Here is a 19,696-nt window from a genome sequence, read left to right on the forward strand (position 1 = left end):
CTCAGGTGCCTTCTCAGACCTCCTGAATTAGAAACGCTGTGTTTAACGAACCCCTCAAGTGAGTCTTATGCACCCCAGAGTTTGAGAACCATTTCTCTGAGTCATGGGACAGATTGAGCTCCCTCCTGTTGGGTCTCTGGCCCAGAACAACAGAGGGATTGGTTAAATACTGAAAGTTAAATTTGAGTCATTGTTCTGTGCTGTTTCTCTCATCATTTTGCATTAAACACAGCTGAAGAACTCTTTTCATTGAAGCTGGGCACTATGGTTGAAATTACAAACCCTGGGAGAGAAAATTTGGCTGTGGCCAAATCCTCACAACCTACCCATCAGAAGTTATTGAGCACAGTTATGGAAGATGAGCCCTTTATGTGCTGTTAGTAAGACACATAGGGAAACAGGTCGGGGAAAGAAGGAATCTCCTGATACTCTTTACAATGTGATTTTCACATTAAAATGTCCAGTCTTTGTTTTCTGTGTTTCTAATAAATCCAATGGAAAGTTCCCTTTAATGGGTTAGTTTCTAGAGTCACTTGCAGAAATGACGATGGCTTATTATTTTGATTAGAATACGTTTCAAAATGTTGAACTGAGAGCAGTAAAATTTACCTCTTCTCATCAAAAGATCTGATTTTTCTAGTTTTTCTAGAATTCTTATTTAAATAACTTAAATAAGGGTCAGTGTCTGTTTTCTGTATATATGTAAAAATGTTATATGTTAAGCATTTTAATAATAAAGTTACCTATATTTTCTGCTATAGGTTATAGTACATTTATAGCTAGTGGCATGCTAGTGCACCAGTTCAAGGACAGGGGTGGGATCATAATTTTTAGTGCCTGCCAACTTCCATGGTGTAAATATTCCCTCCAGGACTGATTTCAAGCTACCAACAGCTTAACAATCAGCTCCCCAAAGTCCTAAAAATTCAGCAATAGACTCTTGGACCAGTAGGAACTAGCTCTACAGCCACTGAAACAGAAATCAAAGAACAAGTCACAGTTTTTTTGGTTGGTTGTGTTTGATTTTGCTATGAGTTCAGTAATAACTGAAACAAGTAGATTTGGGTATTTTTAGCCTTTTGTCATGTAGAGATTTTTATTGAAATTATAATGAAATTAGAGTGGAATTTGGTTCAAAACCATTCTATAAGATAAAGTTATTTTCAAGTCATATTAAGTACAGTTATAACAACCTGATAATATTTAAAGTGCTTGTATTGTTAAAGTGGTATGCTTAATTTTAAAATACCACTCATCCTGTAATAAGGCATATGTAAAAAAAAACTATTCTTAATCATAATATTTGAACCAAAATTCAAAAGGATACTTTTCTAAATGATGTTTTTGGTCACTATTATTAAAATTTGACTTCTCTTACAGGTATTCAGGAAGGAACACAATGTACCAAATGTAAAAATAACTGGGCACTGAAGTTTTCTATCATATTATTATACATTTTGTGTGCCTTGCTAACAATCACAGTAGCCATTCTGGGATACAAAGGTAAGTACTCTTTCCTTTTTCCTTCCAAATGGCAAGTTTCCCTTCATTAACATGATTTAAAAAACTGTGTTTACCAGTATGAAGTAGTTAATGATTACAACTCAGATGCAAAACTAAGCAACATCCTAAGCTCCATCTTTGTGTCTTCAGCTTCTTAGAGCTGTGGGATCTGGAAGGCAAGAGGAGCAATTCCTTTTGAATAATAATAGTAATAACAATAATAATGGCCCTCTCTGAGTTATAGAGATTTTTCCTCCTTGTTTTTTCCTATTTCCAGCTACTCCTGCTTCCTCTGTCGTTTTCATCTTATCTCTCAGTCCTGTGGGAACCCTGGAGTCAGCACACAGAAAACTAGATTGAAGAGAAGCCAAAAATGGTCTCCAGAGATATGACTTATTTCACCCAGGGACTGGCCAGCTAATCCCCCTTTTTTCTCTTCAGCACATTTACTGTGGTCATTGTTGTTTATATAGCGCCATAAAAATATTGCCCTGTAGAAATTAAACACAGAGACAGCACCACAACCTCAATTATACTTTATGGGACGTTAGACATTCTTTCATTGTGCCTGATTTAAGGTCAGTGGAGGATTTTTGCCTGAATCCGCCAGACTTGCAGACAGAGTGGGTTCCCCCTTCCCCAAGTCCCATACCCGTTCCAGACACCACAGGTAGAAGGTGTCATGATGCAGAATCACGAACTACATAAACCCTTTTATAGAAAACAGCCATGGAAGCCTTCCTGTCAAAGACACATGAGGAAGATGTGTCATCTGGCTTCAGCAAGAGGCAGACATGGGGTCTGCTGATCTTCAAAACTTTCACTCAGCCACCATCTCAGCTGCCTTCCCTCAGAAGTGACAGGTTAACAGTGGAGAATCCCACACATTCCGTCTCGTCTCCTTGGCTTGTAGATTTGGCCTAGGAAGAGAAAGGTTCAATGTGAATTCCTTCCAACTTGTAACTCCTCCAACCTCTCTGCCAGTGTTTAGTGGTTTCCTGAGGAAACGGTGTATTGGAACAAGAATGGGTTTTGGAGCCAAGATGGTCCTAGATCAGTGATTGATTCTGCCACTTCTAATACAATTGTGAGAGTTTATTAAGTGCTTGCTGGTGTGCCAACATCATGCTAAGTCCTCTGCATGGCTAAATAACCAAGGTATGAATCATAACCTCTTAGAGTTTCCGATTTCTTATCTGTAAAACGGCAATTATAATGCCACTTTTCAAGATGATTGGGATGAGCAAAGATGATGTAATTAAACCACCTGTCCTATAGTTGGTCCCTATAGGTAGGTGGCTATATTTCTCTTTCCTTCCTTCTTTATAACTGCATTTATACAGCTGTGGCCATTAGAATGGTAAAATATGTTTAAAAGACTGAGTATAGTCGAGGTTTGTGAAATCCCACCTCCAGGGCCATATGCACAGAAGAGCTGGGTGCTTCCTGTAGTATGTTTGACTGATGAATTTGAGCAACAGAAATTTGGAAAATTACCAGGTAATCTTATCCACTTGTGATGAGTTACTCTAACCTAGGGTTAACAAAGTGATTAAGAAAGGCTGTCTAATCCATGCAAGGGCTGGACAGAGGAGGGGAGGGAAGCCAGTAGGAGAAAGGAGGGTTTTTATGTTCTAGGCAATTCAGACTGTCCTCCTTTACTAGGTTATTTAGGTCATTACTCCCTTCTCCATCACTTTTCCTAGCAAACCCAGATAGAGGAGAAACGTGGAATGAAACAGCCATTTAATAAATATCGTTAGGGCTCAGTACTGTGTGATGTCATGAAAGTAAACATTTACTACTGAAAGAAGCGAGAAAGGTTTGAAGAGCGTACCACCATATGATATTTTGTAATTTTTACTTTTGTAAGGAAATAAGGTCTAGGATCTTTATGCCTTCAGAATTATACAGAAAAATCCAAAGAAGAGGATTTTGGTTGGTTGTTTGTTTGTTTTTAAAGCACAGATATTGCCTTGGCTAGTTTGGCTCAGCGGTTAGAGCATCAGCCCTTGGACCAAAGGGTCAGGGGTTCAGTTCCGGTCAAGGGCATGTACCTGGGTTGCAGGTTCAATCCCTGGCCCTGGTCATTGTGTTTCTCTCTCGTTGATGTTTCTATCTCTCTCTCCCTCTCCCTTTCTCTCTCTCTAAAATCAATAAAAGATAAATAAAATTTTTAAAAGCACAGATATTTTTTTCATTATATCATTGGAAAGCCCTTCTCAGTTCTGGCTTGCTTTGTGTGTGCTGGTCCGTTTGCCTGGAAAATCTTTTCTCTGCTCCCCACCTAAAGGACTCCTTCTTTCCCTTCATGTCCCACAGGTCCTGCAAGGAGCCCCTGAAGGGCTGAGCTAAGTGCCCTCCTGTTTGTTCCCATAGCACCTGTTACTGACTTCTGGCCCTTGTCACACTGCATCATCATGGCCAGTGGGCTTGTCTCTCTTACCACCCAAACAATAAATTCCACAAAGACAAGAGACTATCTTTTATTTGGGATATCTTGCACTAGCACCTAGCCTCATGGTACTTAACAGATACCCAATAAAGTTTACTGAATGAATGAAAGAGAAGATGGATGGGTGGATGAATTATGGATTAGGGCTAACTTCTGGAAAGGCAATCAGTCAATGCCTAGAGACCTCTAAGCCAATCTACTCTTAGGGACTTGCAGCAACTTAGAGCCCTACCTAGAAATCTGAAATCCTGGGGATCAGCTTGGCCTGCTCTGAGTGTGGTCTGACCAGGACGAAGTGGGGAAAGGACTGAGGGAGCAAGACGAGTGGGGCCTTGCCCGTCTCTCCCCTCTTCGGGGTGCCCATCCCTCAGGCCTCTACTGACAATAAGATAATACAAAATGCAGTTTTGGTTTACAAACACAGCCTTAATGAACTAAGATGTTGATATTTTCCAGATGTATTTTCTCTTGTACAGTGAGTCCACTTTCTTGCTGATAAAATGCTGGTGACTCCACATTGTAACAGGCAGAAAGATAAGACTTAGTTTTCCTTTCACACAGACTCCCTTTGAAGTCTAGAGAAACTCCATTAAAAAGGAAAGAAAAAAATGTTCAGTGAAAGAAGATATGTCTCTGGAGGAGGCCTTGAAAGGAAATAAAATAGAAACTCCTTATTTATTGGAGTTAGCAAGGGCAACTCCATGTATTTCCTTAGAATGTTCTTTATGTCTTGTTATGTCACTTGCACAGCTACCAGTTAGGTCACTAAAGTTGCTTCTAGAGAATCTTCTGAACAAGTCAGAGGACTCCTGAGTCACCCAGACAGGCCTGTGACCAGGAGGCTTGTCAGCTGCTTTCCAGAAAGCATGTTCTTGGACAGTCACAGCTTGGTGTAGCCTCTGCCCTGGGCTTTTCATCATCTGTCCGTGGAGCTTCTGTGGCAGAAAGAGGCAGGACCTCTTCAGTGCACAGGTCATGTATCCTTCAGAACATCCCTGAATCCTGCTCCTCTGTGCTGCCCAGCAGGCATCCATCTTAAGGTGACTAGGATAAAGAAGGACAGAAATCTGAGTCTTTCTCAGTAAGGCTCTCCTTTAACTCAACATTCCCAGTCATGGAATGTCTACCTTGCTGCTAAGCTCTGCTCAAGTAGCAATGACAGCATAGACTTTCAAAATGTGTATCAGATGTGCGTAAAATGTACACACTCCGTAGCTGTTGTTAGAGCCTAGGATAACACCCTACAAGCAGATCTGCTGCCTTTTTATAATGAAATCTGAAATGGTGTTCAAAATAGAAATGTCTTTATTTGCATTCCAGGGGAGTGTAGTTTGTATTACTGGTAAGTCACAGGTACAAGTAGGGGTGGGGGGGTCCCCTTCAGTACCACAATCTGTCTGGTATAGATACTTATGAGAACCAGGGAGGAGCTGTGCTCTGCTCTTGTTCCCTATCCTCAAAGACTGGGCCATGAGCTTGTTCTCTATGTCTGAATCTATGTCACATATTTCGCGGATGCTTAGTAAACATCCAAGGATGATGTCTGTAAAGAGAAGACATGACCCTTCCCCTCAAGGGATTTTTATTGGAGAAAACCATATTTAGGAAAAATAAATACTAGATGAGAGGCAATGTGGACTTAAAGATAAAGCATGGATTGTGGAGTCAGATCTCCTGGTCACTTAGTCACAAGCTGTGTGATTCTGGGCAAGTTACTGAAGATCTCTGAACCTCAATTTCTTCATTTGGAAATGAGTTGTGAGGATTAACTGCAGAGACGGTGCAGTCCCTCTTGCAAAGAGTGGGCACTCAATAAATGGAGGCTGTAATTACTGCCATTCAGATAAAAGTTCAGTTGATGTGGTGTGGAATCAAATGACCAGGGAAGGCTTAGCACAATGGGGTGACAAGATTCAGAGTGGCCCTTAAAAGATGGGTGAAATCAAGACAAGGGAGGAAGAGGTTAGTTAGTGGCCCAGGCCAAGGGATGATACCAAAATCCTTTTGTAGAAAAGGTATTATTGTCAGATTATCCTAGAGAATTACGCTCTGAGTATTTGAAGAGGGACAACTCTTCAGGTATAATACCTAAAACACTGGTGATCTGAAGACAAATTCTGTCAAGAAACAGTCTCCAGCCCTGGCCAGTTTGGCTCAGCGGTTAGAGCGTCAGCCTGCAGACCAGAGAGTCCAGGGTTCAGTTCCCGCTAAGGGCACGTACCTGGGTGGGCACGTACCTGGGTTGCAGTTTGTTCCCACCCCAGTTGGGAACATGTGGGTGGCAACCAGTCTATGTGTCTTTCTCACATCGATGTTTCTCTCCCCCCCCCCGCCCCCGCTCTATCTGAAAAAAAAAAAAAAATCTCCAATAAAGGGGAGCCCATGAAAAATCAGACTGCTAGTAACCCTTCTGTGTTTCGTGTGTTTTTTTTCCTCATATGAGAATGACCTGCAAACTAAGGTCTGTATCTGTAGACTGGGAGTTTCTAGGGTAAGAAAGGATGGCTCTGATGTTCTTAGAATCTGTGCTAGTAAGTTAAGAATAAAAACCAACAAAAATGCTATGTGCTGTTACAGCAAGTGTTGGTTCTGGATCTCCATCAGCATAGTCTTTTTATGCAGAACCTAGCTGCCAGCTTTGCAACTCTAAAGTTTGTAGCTTTTAAACATAAACACATGCCCAGTGCATGGGACCAGTTCATTAGCACTTGTGGGCAGGGCAAATCACTTCCTTGCTGCACTAAAGAGAAAATTAACAGGTATGTGTTTTTTAATGAGTATATTTATTCCTTTTATTCTACAGAAATCTGAATTATCTGTCTGTAACAATTCTGTGTTTTTAAAACTAAAATGGAAGAAAAATTGGAGAGGCTAGAAAATGACTGCCTGTCAGCATATTTAGAGGTGTCTTTGGCTTCCAGGAAAAAAAGGCAGGACTTAAGATTTTGTGTGTGGTTTGAGGACAGACGGAGGCATATGTTTTGATTTGAGGATCAGAACTGAACCTAAACTTATAAACATTCCCTAATTTATTTTTTTAAAAGTTTAGCCTTGCTAAAATGCCAATGAAACATTTTATTTTCAGAGTTTCCAGGGATTAGGAGTATTTATACCCATCAAACAACCCTAAGGTGCAGATTATCATAACTATGCCTTTCTGTCTATATAGTCATTCAAAAAGTAATAATAATTATTATTCAACTAGATGTCATACTCATTGCCAGTGCTGGGGCTTCCCAACCTTGGTTGGTTTGTACATTAGTTTGCATGACTTCCAGCTCAGCTGATTTTTCACAGGCCTTAGCAGTCAGCAGGCAGACTCTCATTTATTTAAGTAAATGGCATAAGTAAATATGTGTTAAACACCTATAAGTACCACACATTGAGCTTAAGAGCTGGAGCTAAAACTGAATACAAATTTTCCTGCCTTCAAGGATCTCACAGTAAACAAGCCATGACAACACAGCCAAGTAAGTTCTGAAATATAGGAGGGATTACTTGCAAAAGAGAATTCTGCGAGATGTAGGTCAGCAAAGATCAGGAAGTGATGAGCTGAGTCTGAAAGAGCAAGTGGGTCTTATCTTGGTGAAGAGGCCAGGGAAGAGCATTCTAGGTGGAAAGAAGAACACGTGGAAGGGTGAGGGTGAGAAGGAGCATTTTGGTGCAATGCACACATGTCATTATGGCCAGACTGTGGAAGCTTAAGGGGGAGCATGACAGGCTTCTCCAGGGAAGGTGTCAGGAGCCAGGGAGCTGGTTCACTTTAGGTCATTCACACACATGGGACCGTACTTTACTTCCTGATAGACACCAGGAGAATCTTCTCACACAATCGTGTGTGGGTGGAACACCTGATGAATAAAGTGAACTGGATCCATTGTCACACAGTTAATATAAAAAGGTATAGTCATGTTTAGAAAAAATAAAGTCATTATTTTAAAAAGCTGTTGAGAGCAAGAGCAACTTCACCCCAAGTTGCTCAATGTTGGATCTCACAGGTCTCACTTTCAGAGAAATACTCTCTTATTAGACATTTTAGAAAGATAAACTTATGTTCATAACCATAGAATTACTGCCTCCCAAGAATGAATAATAACAGAAGCTTTTATTTAACACTGCATCACTAACTTTCCCTATCATGTGTAACCGAGAGAATGCTTTTTTCTTAATTTACTTTATTGTTGAAAGTATTACAGATGTCCCCAGAATACTTTTTTAAAAGTCTTCTTTGTAAATGTGGGCCTCTAATTGGAAGCTGATAAAGTACAGATTTACTCATCACTAAGGAGAGGCAGATTTTCAGGCCTCAGTGGTGGAACTTGAGACAGAAAGTGGCAAACACTCTTGATTTTGCATAGCTTCTACAAAGACTGTGTATAGATGCGCTAGGTGTTCTTTGCCATGAAATCTCCTGCTAGATGAGTTCTGCCTGCCAGGGATGGTTGGGAACGTGATGAGTGATGGGACTTTGGGAATTATTTCAGTGTCATGACTCCATCTTTGGAAATTAATACAGATGCTCCTCAACTCAGGTTACATCCCTAAAAACCCATCAAGAGTCAGAAATGCGTTTAATACACCTAACCTACTTTAAATGTGCTCAGAGCACTTACATCAACCTACAGTTGAGTAAAATCATCTAACACAATGAATACACTGTAGAGTGTTGGTTGTTTACCCTAGTGATTGTGTGGCTGACTAGTAGTTGCAGCAGCCAATGAGAGAGTATCTTACCACATATTGCTAGCCCAGGATAGATCAAAAGTCAAAGTACAGTTTCTACTGAATGCATATCACTTGCACCATCATAGAGTCAGAGACCATCTGTATAGAAAACAAGGCAGATTGAGCATTTATATAATACATAAAAACTTAAAAATCAGTTTCAAACAGTTTCTAAAACATCTAAGCAATACTGAATCATGAGAAGAATTAAAGTCATACAATTCTCAAGCTTACAAGTAAACTGCCCCTGGGTTTTGAGACAAGTTAACTATTTTTCTGCATGGCTTTTTCCCCATACAGTACTTGATTTCATTTATATTCTTTGTTTCAATTTGTTTGCTTTATTCTGTAATGAAATGATCTCTTATTGCAACTGAAAAATAAAATGTGAGCAGGTGTGTGTATTAATGAATTGATTTCCAAATCATCTTAGTTGTAGAGAAAATGGACAATGTTACAGGTGGCATGGAGACATCTCGCCAAACCTATGATGACAAGATCACAGCAGTGGAAAGCGACCTGAAAAAATTAGGTAATCTGTTTGAGAGTGAACCACAGAGTTGAACCCCTGACTCTACTTTGTGTAAATGACCACAACTTTTAAGTATTATATTGCTATAAACTCACATTTACCCAAAAGGTCATGAAATTTTTGTGTTAAAAATTTAATTTTTGTGTGCTAAATTTTTCCTCATGATTTAATTCAAAGACTTTTAATTTTAAAAATAAGGGCCAATTTTGGAGTCAACTCCCCTCAACAACACTATTATATGCCCAAAATATCTGAAGACCAGTCCTGATCAAAAAGAACCACAAATGCCCTTTATTGAAAGCTCATTTATAAAATGCTCAGTAAATGCATTTTTTAATTACAGAGGAATCTCTGCATAGAAGAATTTTAGAGATTAAGTTTAAAAATAAATGATTCTAGCCTATTCTATCCTTTGACTTCTGTGTTTTTTTTTTAATGGAATTTTGGTGAATTTAACAAATAATAGGTTATTCCCTTCTTGACACCCTGTCTGATGCTTTAGAATCAAGTAAATACTCATCCCTTCTTTGAGAAAAGAAGTTAGTCAGTCCTGGTACTCAGCACCCTTTCCAGTTCCCTAAGACCCTGTTTTAATATATATGTGGTTATACTTGAAACTTATATAATTTTATTAACCACTGTCACCCCAATAAATTTAATTTAAAAATAGATATGTGGATTTTATTAATGCAGAGCAGTCTGCATATACCACAGATTTAACTCTAAAACACAGGGCATACTAGTTAAGTCTGTTTGGGATCTTTGACCTCACCTGAACACTTCTTTGTATCGCCAACTAAGTAACAAACATATCTTATTCCAGGAGACCAAACTGGGAAGAAAGCTATAAGCACCAATTCAGAACTCTCCACCTTCAGATCAGACATTCTGGACCTTAGACAACAACTTCGTGAGATTACAGAAAAGACCAGCAAGAACAAAGATACGCTGGAGAAGTTACAGGCAAGTGGGGATGCACTGGTAGACAGGCAGAGCCAACTGAAAGAAACTTTGGAGAATAATTCTTTCTTCATCACCACCGTCAACAAAACCCTCCAGGCATATAATGGCTATGTCACAAATCTGCAACAAGATACCAGCGTGCTGCAGGGAAATCTGCAGAGCCAAATGTATTCTCATAATGTGGTCATTATGAACCTCAACAACCTGAACCTAACCCAGGTGCAGCAGAGGAACCTCATCACTAACCTGCAGCGGTCCGTGGATGACACGAGCCAGGCTATCCAGCGAATCAAGAATGACTTCCAAAATCTGCAGCAAGTTTTCCTTCAAGCCAAGAAGGACACTGATTGGCTAAAGGAGAAAGTCCAGAGCTTGCAGACGCTGGCTGCCAATAACTCTGCCTTGGCCAAAGCCAACAATGACACCCTGGAGGATATGAACAGCCAACTCAGTTCATTCACAGGTCAGATGGACAACATCACCACTGCCTCACAAGCCAATGAGCAGAACCTGAAAGACCTACAGGACATACACAAGGACGCGGAGAACAGAACAGCTATCAAGTTCAGCCAGCTGGAGGAACGCTTCCAGCTTTTTGAGACAGATATTGTAAATATCATTAGCAACATCAGTTACACAGCCCACCACCTGCGGACGCTGACCAGCAATCTGAATGAAGTCAGGACCACTTGCACAGATACCCTGACTAAACACACAGATGATCTGACCTCCTTGAATAACACGCTGGCCAATATTCGTTTGGATTCTGTTTCTCTCAGGATGCAACAAGATATGATGAGATCGAGATTAGACACTGAAGTAGCAAATTTATCAGTGATTATGGAAGAAATGAAGCTAGTGGACTCCAAGCATGGTCAGCTCATCAAGAATTTTACAATACTACAAGGTGAGTAAAAATTCTGAATTTATTTAGGTATTCGTTATCTATTGCTGTATAACAAATTACTCGAAAACTTGGCAATTTAAAACAATGAACATTTATCTTCTCATAGTTTCTGAGGATCAGGAACTCAGGAGCAGCTTAGCTGGCTGGTTCTGGCTCAGTTGAGGTTGTAGTCAAGATGTTGGCCAGGGCTGCAGTTGTCTGGAGTCTTAACTGAGCCTGGAGGACCTGCTTCTAAGATGGCTCATCCACATGGCTCTTGGCAGGAGGCCTCTCAGTTCCTCACCATGTGAAATTGCTTAAGTGTCCTCACAACATGGTAGCTGGTTACCTCTAGAGCAAGTGATCCAAGAGAAAAGGCAAAAGAAGGCCACATGCTTTTTATGGTCTAGCCTCAGAAGTCACATACCATTCACTTCTCTCAGATTCTGTTCTTTAGAAATGAGTGGCTCAGTCCAACCCACACTCAAAGGGGAGGGGAATTAAATTCCATGTCTTGAGAAGAGGTATGACTGAGAGCTTGTGGACAGTGCTCAAAGGCACTCCATTAAATGATTGTTGAATAGAAGATTGGTTAATTTGGACTTTCTCAGTGCCTAGCTATTTCAACTCCATTATAAATTGGGCTTCTTTGGAAGCAGGATAAATTCTTTTAGGTCACGGAGTTACCATTAAGAGATTCCTGTTTCCAAGTGTCATGAACATGGATGGATGGCCCTCCCAAGAAAGATTTGAGAAGAAATTATTAAAAGGATAATTTATGAGCTTTCAGGGAAGCAGCCATCATCAGAATGAGATCACTAAAAAGAAGGCAGGTGAACCTAACATTTCTTCACATTAACAGACTTATTTGCTTGATTAAATTAGTAGAATGAAAACTAGCATGTCTAAATTTCACCAAGGCATTTGACAGTGATACCCTTAGGAACAAGATGGAGGTGCCAGCTTTCTCTATGGAGCATCTCTGCACCTTTCCCCACACCCTTCCCCCAGGTGCGTTTTCCTTGCCCCCCACCTCCTCTCCTAAGCTCCAAGGGCCTTTCTTTTGCCTCCGTAACTTGTTTCCTGAGCCCATTTATTCTACAGCTCACTTCTTTTACCTCTAAAAAGAACAAGATGAAGAAATAGGTGCTGGATTATAGCACAGTTAGATGAATTTATTGTTTTTACTAGTTTTCTGTGCTGCATAGCAACTTACTACAAACTCAGCAGCTTATAACACCCATTTCTTATCTCAGTTTCCATGGGTTAGGTGTCTGGTTAGGTGGGTTCTTTGCTTAGGGTCTCACCAGGCTGCAGTCTCATAGAGGGACTATAGTTTCATCCGGGGCTTGACTGGGGAAAGATCCATTTCCACACTCCCTCGGGTTCTTGGCAGAAGTTGTCTCCTTGGGACTGTAAGATTGTGGTCCCTGTTCTCTTTCTGGCTGTCAGCCAGAGACTGCTGTCAGCTCCTGGAGGCCACCCACATCCATGTGACCACCTTAAAACATTGCAGTTTCTTCAGAGTCTGTCTCCCTCCAGTCTGCTCAGATGGAGTTTTATATCATGTAACCTAGTCAGGGGAGTGGCATACCACCACCTTTGCCATATTCTGTTCATTAAAAGCAAGTCACAGGTTCCACATTCAAGGGGGAGGGATTACACAAGGGCAAGAGTCATTGGGGGTCACCCTATGGTGTGTCTGCCACACTGGTTGAATGAGTATAAAGAGTGGTAGTTAATGAGTCCCCATGTGCCAGAGGCAGGTCTGGATGGCAGATGGCAGGGTCCTGCTTAACAGCTTTGTCAGTGACTAGCTTGGGGATATGGATGATCTGGTAATCCAATACTTGTGTGACATGAAACTGTATATATTAACTAATGGATGATAGAATCATAATTCAAAATGATCTGGAGAGGCTGAAACAGTAAAACAGTACCAGCAAAATGAAATAGATAGGGAACACGTGTCAAGTCCTGCTTGTGGATGGAAAAGACCATATACAACTGTTAATGGGTGGGCATGGCTTGGAGGAAATATGCATGAAAATCATGGGGGTTTCAGTCGACAGTAAGCAACTAAATGTGTCTGCCAGGGAAGCTAATGTGATCTTTGACTACACTGATGAAAATGTAATAGCCAAAATGAGGGAAGTGAAACTCCATTCAGTATGGCAAGACCACCCCGGGAGGACAGTGTATACTGTGGAGAGCCCCTTTCCAGAGGGACACTCATAGACCAGCATGTTTAGAAAAGGAGCCATGCATTGTGAGGAGGGTTGAAGGACCTGGGAACTTGAACCTATAGGAGAGATTGCCTGATGGGGAACAAGGCAGCTGTCTACATGATTTAAAAGGCTATCGTGTGCCCTGGCTGGATTGGCTCAGCGGTTAGAGCATTGGCCTGCAGTCCAGAGAGACCCGGGTCCGGTTGCCGCTAAGAGTGCGTACCTCAGTTGCAGTTTGTCCCTGGCCCTGGTTGGGTCGTGTGGGTGGCAGCCACTCGATGTGTCCCTTTCACGTCAATGTTTCTCTCTCTCTCTCTCTCCCTCCCACTCTATCTGAAAAAAAAATGGAAAAATGTCCTTGGGTGAGGATAAAAAAAAAAGGCTATCCTGTGGAAGAGATTTTAAACGACATCTGAGGAGCTCCAGAGGGTAAAATAAGGAAGTGTAGGAAAGCCCATAGTTGAAGAGTCAGACCCTAGCTTTAGATTACGTAATGTTTTCATTATTCTGAGTATTTTTATCAGCTGATATTGAGTATGAGTATTGAATATCAAGTGCTTTTTACAAACCATCCCAGTGAGTCTTCACAACTCTATAAGTCAGGTACTTATAAAATCATCGCCAGTGTATAAATGAGGAAACTATGAGGCTTAAAGAAATTTAAGGCACTTGCTCAAATTTATAGAAATAATAAGTAGCTAATCAGGATCTAAACCCAGATTGTCTGGTGCCAAAGCCCATGCTGCTAACCCCATTGATAGTCACTGAAAATACATGTCCCTCCTGCACTCCCTGCAGGAGTCTGTGAGGCAGGGAGTTAGGATTTCATGCTAAGTGCAAAGACGAGGTTTTAAGCAAGGTGGTGATATAACTTGATTTATAGCTTTGAGAGGCTGTTGAGGGGCTGGGGGAAAGTAGATTATGGGAGAGCGAGTATGGAGAGGGGAACCATTGAGAGGCTATGGACCAGGTATAGGTGACCTGGAGCAGGATGGCAGAAGTGGAGATGAAAGACACGGGTGTCCTCATTCAGGAGTCTCCTCCCCGCTCCCCGGACAAAAGGGCCCTGTTGTAGAAGTCCCAAACTGGCTCAGGTGCTGTGAGTGTTCAGAGCCAACGTCAACCAGTTCTGGTCCCTGTTTGGTGCCAAGGACCCTGGAATTCTTTACCCAAAGTGTCTCAAGCCCAAAGGAACAGCCAAGAGGCACTTGTGTGTTGTAGGGGTTAGGGGCTGGTGTATATGGCTAGACAAGGCTGGATTGGCTGTGGGGAGTGAGGGAAAAGAGAACAGGGTATCTCCTCCGTTTTTAGCTTGAGCAGCTAGGTAGATGGTAGTACAGATCAGGGAGGTGCAGAGAAAGAGAGGCCCATTTAGATATATTGAGTTGGAGATGTTTGTTAGAATGAGGTTTCTGACCATGATTCTGAAATACCTCAGAGTTTGGCTTCTGAATATTTTCTTTTTTACATATGCCATCTCATAGTACATTTATCCTTGGTTTTATTATCACCTGCCCTTTCTGCAAGTTGACCTCAGAAACTGCTCAAGCCAGCCAAGCAACCCCCTTTCTATTCAATCTGTTCACCTTTCTCCAAAACAGAAATGCCAACCAGGTATTCCAAGAGAACAAGAGACGGGTGAAAGAATTCCATTTCTGAGTGCAAGTATTTCCTTCCACATTTCATTTCCAGTGCCTTTCCTTTTCCTTTCTAAACAGATCTAGTCCCTGAGGATGAGGGAAAGGGGGTAAAACAGGATGGAGCAGGATTGGATTAGCATTGGCTTATGTTGGGCTTGCCTCTGCAAGATTCACAATACTCTGATGCTTTCCAGGAAATTCTCGGTGACTTGCACTTGAAGAACACTCATGCTCATGGTACAATACAGTTCAGCCACATGAGACATTTACCTCATTGAGAAGTAGAAGCTGAAGCTGACTGATGATATGAAAGTTAGATGATAATGTAGAGATAGATATTAAATCACATGTTGAATCTTGACAGTTATTTCTACATCCATGAACCAAAAACCTTGTTAAGAAAGCCTTGATTTTTTAAAATAAATAATGTGAAGACCTTAACCCTAATTGTGTACACAGAGGACTTCATTTCGCACAATGCACACTTTTGGGTGGGAAGTTCACCTCACATCCTGAGCCATTCCTCTGCAAGCTGTGGAGAGTGTAAGTTGCATCCTCCTAGTACAATCAGAGGCTCCTTTCATCTGCTCTTCTGAGAGAGGCATGAGATCTAATGAGTAAGAACAAGAGCTCTGGAATCGAATAGACCTGGATATAAGTGCCAAGCTCATCCTCTCTGTGCTTCTATTTCCCCATCTGCGTCTACCCTTTAGAGTCATCAGGACTTAATGAGATACTGTAAATTAAGCACTTTGAGCAGCACCTGGCAGGGAGTTAGCTAATACCCATACCCAAGTTCAGCTCCTATCTAAGATTCCCCTTCTTCTGTAGTGCCAGCCAACACATCACAGCAGGAAACAGTAGCTTTATATGCACCAGGAATAAAATTGTACAGACAGGGTTACAACTGATTTAGGTCCAAAGTACTTACTGCTGGCTTCCTGGTGCCCAGCCCTGGAATCAGTCTCAGGTGTCACCAACAGCTAGCTTTCACTCATTTTTAAATCCACATTTATTGAGTGTCTGTGATATGCCAGTCACGCTGCTGAGCACTTGGATAAATTGTCAACTTTCATTGTGACATCTCTTTAAGGTACGAATTATCAGCACTCCCTATTGCAGGGGAGGGAATGGAGGCCCAGAGAGCCTGAGTAACTTACCCAAAGTCAAGCAGCTAGTACATGGCAGACAGTGCTAAACTCGGGTCTGTCTAGTTCCCGAATCCTTGCCTCCAATGGCACCCTGCTGCCCTGTGATGACTCTGAACAGAGGACATATTCAGGGAGGTTGCGATGCAAGAGAGTTTATTTTCAGGAGAACACTTGGTAACGGATTCAATAAGGGATTGACATTTGAGCCGGACCTTGAAAGATACACTGGAAGGCTGAAAGGATGGGGGAAAGAAAGACAGGGGGAAAGCAAGACGGGGGACAAAGCAAAGTGGATCAGGCAGGAGGCCTCAGTTCCTCATGGCCGACCCCACCCCTTCTTGATACACTGCCTCAGAAGACTACTTGTCTGGGATCCTGGGCAGTAGGCATTTGAAGACAAGAAGCAGACTGGCCAGGTGGTGAGAAACAGTGGTTTAAATATCCCTCTTCTATAGACAGCGAGCCTCCCCAGCTCTCCAGAAGCCTGTCTTAAACATGAGGTTGAGAATCAAATTATTCTTCAGAATGATTGCCAAATAACATCTATTAAATTTCCTTTTAATTTGTACATTCCTTTTCACCTCAGTGAAGCAGAATGGCTTTTTCATGTTGTAGGTGTTTAATAAATGTTTGATTAATTTAATCGCAAAGTAGATTTTTAAATGAAAAGAAACATCAGACTATGTCACTATTTTTCTCTGTTCTTCTACCCTTACAACTCATGGTTCTAAAATCAAGTCCCAGGATTTTGGATGGCACTAAGAACTAAGGTGGTTTCTCTTCCTTCTGTTAAGCACCAGCAGTCTTGTTGGAAAACAAACTGGAAAGTTATCTCAGGAGTAGGACATGGGGCTGGGCCCTTCTCAAGGCCTGCAGTTTGGTTGCCAAAGCAGAAACAGCACAGTGATTCAGAGTCTTTCATCCTGTTTGAACTGCTTGGTTGGAGGATTCAGGTGTTCCAGTCTCCCAGCTCTGGGGTCTGGGGAACCCAAGGAGGCTTTGCTGGCAGTGCAAACACAGGCTGCTCAGAGTTCATATTCGAGCTTTACCAGCCACATGGGTATCCTGGCATTTCAGATCCTGAGCCAGGCAGCCACCCAATTGACCCTAAAAGCAGATCTCAGATTTGCTTCTGTATGGGACATCACATGTGCCTCCACATGTAGCGTGACCATTCTCTCAACTGAACTCCAGTTGTTACTGCACAAGCTCATAAATACTCCCACATCATTTATCCCAATGTTTTCAGTTTTAAGGCATTAAAGGTAGCTTGTATTTTATTTCATTTTATTTTCACTTCAACAGCCACCCAATAAAAGATTCAAGTAAGACCTAAAAGCCTGGGATCATCCAGATGCTAATAAAACGATACTAGCGTCCCAGGTCCTGGAGGAAGATATACCCCTGGCATTAATAATCTACATTTTATGGGGATCCAGTGCTGATGTCTAACATGGTTTTGGCTCTTTTTCTCAATCAGTTTTTTAAACGAAATATCAAATTTTTAATTTTTAATGAGCAAAGTATTGTCATAACAAGCAAAATATATGAACACCTGACTCCCCTTACGTATGGGACACCTAGCGTACATTTTCACATGGCCCAGCCTCTGACGGCAGAGAGCCAGCTTCCTGATGTAGCTCCATGATGGGTTTCCCAAAGCTGGAGCAGCTGTGGATGGAGACATTGGTAACTGTGTGCATGCTAGGATTTTATCCACAGCCATAAATATTGAGCCTTATCTTAGAGAAACAAGTAACCTATTTGTGATGGATATAGTGCTTCACATGAAAAAATCAATTTTTATGCTAACCCAGCTGGGAAATCCATCACAAGAACAATTTTAGGCCTTTATGAAAGGCAAAAACTTGTATCTTCTCCCAATGTCTATTCCCTTCCTTCACAAGATCTGGAAATTAGCATCTGCTGACTGTGAGATCCATGTTTTATGCCTTTTTTAAACTAAGCCACAACTTCTGTGTGGAGTAAGTAGAGACATTTCAAGAAGCACTTCCAGTCCAGGGGGAACTAGCTGAACACCATAAACTACCCTTCCCCAGAAACAAAGATTAATGAAAAGCCACCCAGATAAGGGAGGTCTTGATTTTATGTCCAGAGAGGAAGAGAGTTGTGTGTCCCTGGAATTCTGACAGAAAACAGGGGAAGGTGTTCTGGAAGAAATACAGCTCCCTGCCACATCAGTCTGTCCGACTGGGGAGACAAGCCTCTGAACAGTCACTATTTCATAGGCTCAGGTAAAGTCTTTCCCATAACTTGCAAGTATAGCACCAACCCCAGATGTGAGTGAACGAGAAACACTGATTATTGGCAAAACTCTTAACTTAACGATAAAAAACTTCTAAAGCACTTGAGTTTGCCAACAGGCCTTCTTCACTATTTGAATTTCTTAAGGCTAAACAGAATATAATAAGACAGAAATAGCTGAGAAGAAAAGTTACTTTTATTTTTGCTGTTATTTTTGTTGAATATTCTGGACCAAATGGAAATCAGAATTATGTGTAAGGAAGACAAATGTGGGGAAATGGAGAGTGGAATGAATGGATAGACAGGAATCAGAGGTAAAAAGAGCAATTAAGAGGTGATCATAAAAATCTACCAAAATGACAGAGAGGGTCAGGAATGAGAGAGAGAACACCCACACTAGGGTCGTGACAAGTAACAGAAAGGAAGTCGGTTGTGATGATGTGGTGGGATAAAAAGTGATAGAAGGAGGACTTAAACAGCAAAGAGGTGATATGGTCACTTTTAGACATGCCAAGTTGGAGGTGCTGGCAGACATCCCGAAGAAAATGGATAGAAATAAGGGATCCAGAGCTTAGGAAAGCTAAAAATAAGAAGGAGCTGGTGGGCAGAAACCAATGAGTCAGGTTGAAGGAGAGGGTTCTTCATCTCAAAGTCTCCTAAAGTTTCCCACTTACGGAGCAGAAAACCCTTGAAGGAATGCATTGAAGTTCATCCTAGCCATTAGCATAAACTCTATTACAGCTCAGCAGAGGATCCTGCAGTAAATCCGTGCGTGACATCGTGGTAGCCTTAAATTTCAGGAAAGCTGAGTCCAGGGCCTAGGTGCCTGCTAAGGGAGAGCAATGACAGGTGGGTTGGACTTGGGGCCATGGACAGCATGAGGATGCAGTGATGTCCATCAGGGCCTAGGGTGGGAGAGGGACAGAGAGAGTGCCTTACAGAGGTGGGAAGGGCTGGTGGGGAGTGGTGGCGTAGGGGATAAAGAAAACTTGGGGTGGGAGGCTACTCACCCTCCATCTCCCTGGCACCTCCACCCTTCCAGCCTAAGAGGCTTTCTGCATCTTTAGAAAGAGTGAGTGTGGGCCTCTCTTACTCCTTCATGTAGAATAGAGAGATCTTAGCAACTCTAACATTCTGGAGAGAATATTTGAGAACAGTGCCCTCTTAGACACATTCATCTCAACATGAGAAGACCTGATTCCTGTTCCAGCTCCACTACTTAATTGGGGTTGCCCGTGTCATATCCCCCTGGGTGAACAGCTTAGCTACTCAGGTATATCTGCCCTGAGGAGCTGAGTAACTTGATTTGAACAAAGAGTGTGGCATCTCTGGCCCTGAGCGTCCTCAA

General features: G+C 41.8%; 1 protein-coding gene across 1 annotated transcript in view; it reads left to right on the plus strand.

Annotated features, from left to right (window-relative positions):
* Positions 1-19,696, plus strand: part of COLEC12 (collectin subfamily member 12) — a 217,065-nt gene that overhangs the window by 172,137 nt on the left and 25,232 nt on the right. The window contains exons 3-5 of the mRNA XM_036245806.1: positions 1,381-1,503; positions 9,117-9,215; positions 10,039-11,085. Of these exons, the coding sequence (XP_036101699.1) occupies positions 1,381-1,503; positions 9,117-9,215; positions 10,039-11,085 (1,269 nt within the window). The remainder of the gene's footprint in view (positions 1-1,380; positions 1,504-9,116; positions 9,216-10,038; positions 11,086-19,696) is intronic.

Source organism: Molossus molossus, unplaced genomic scaffold, assembly GCF_014108415.1.
Source record: "Molossus molossus isolate mMolMol1 unplaced genomic scaffold, mMolMol1.p scaffold_m16_p_6, whole genome shotgun sequence".
NCBI lineage: Eukaryota > Metazoa > Chordata > Mammalia > Chiroptera > Molossidae > Molossus > Molossus molossus.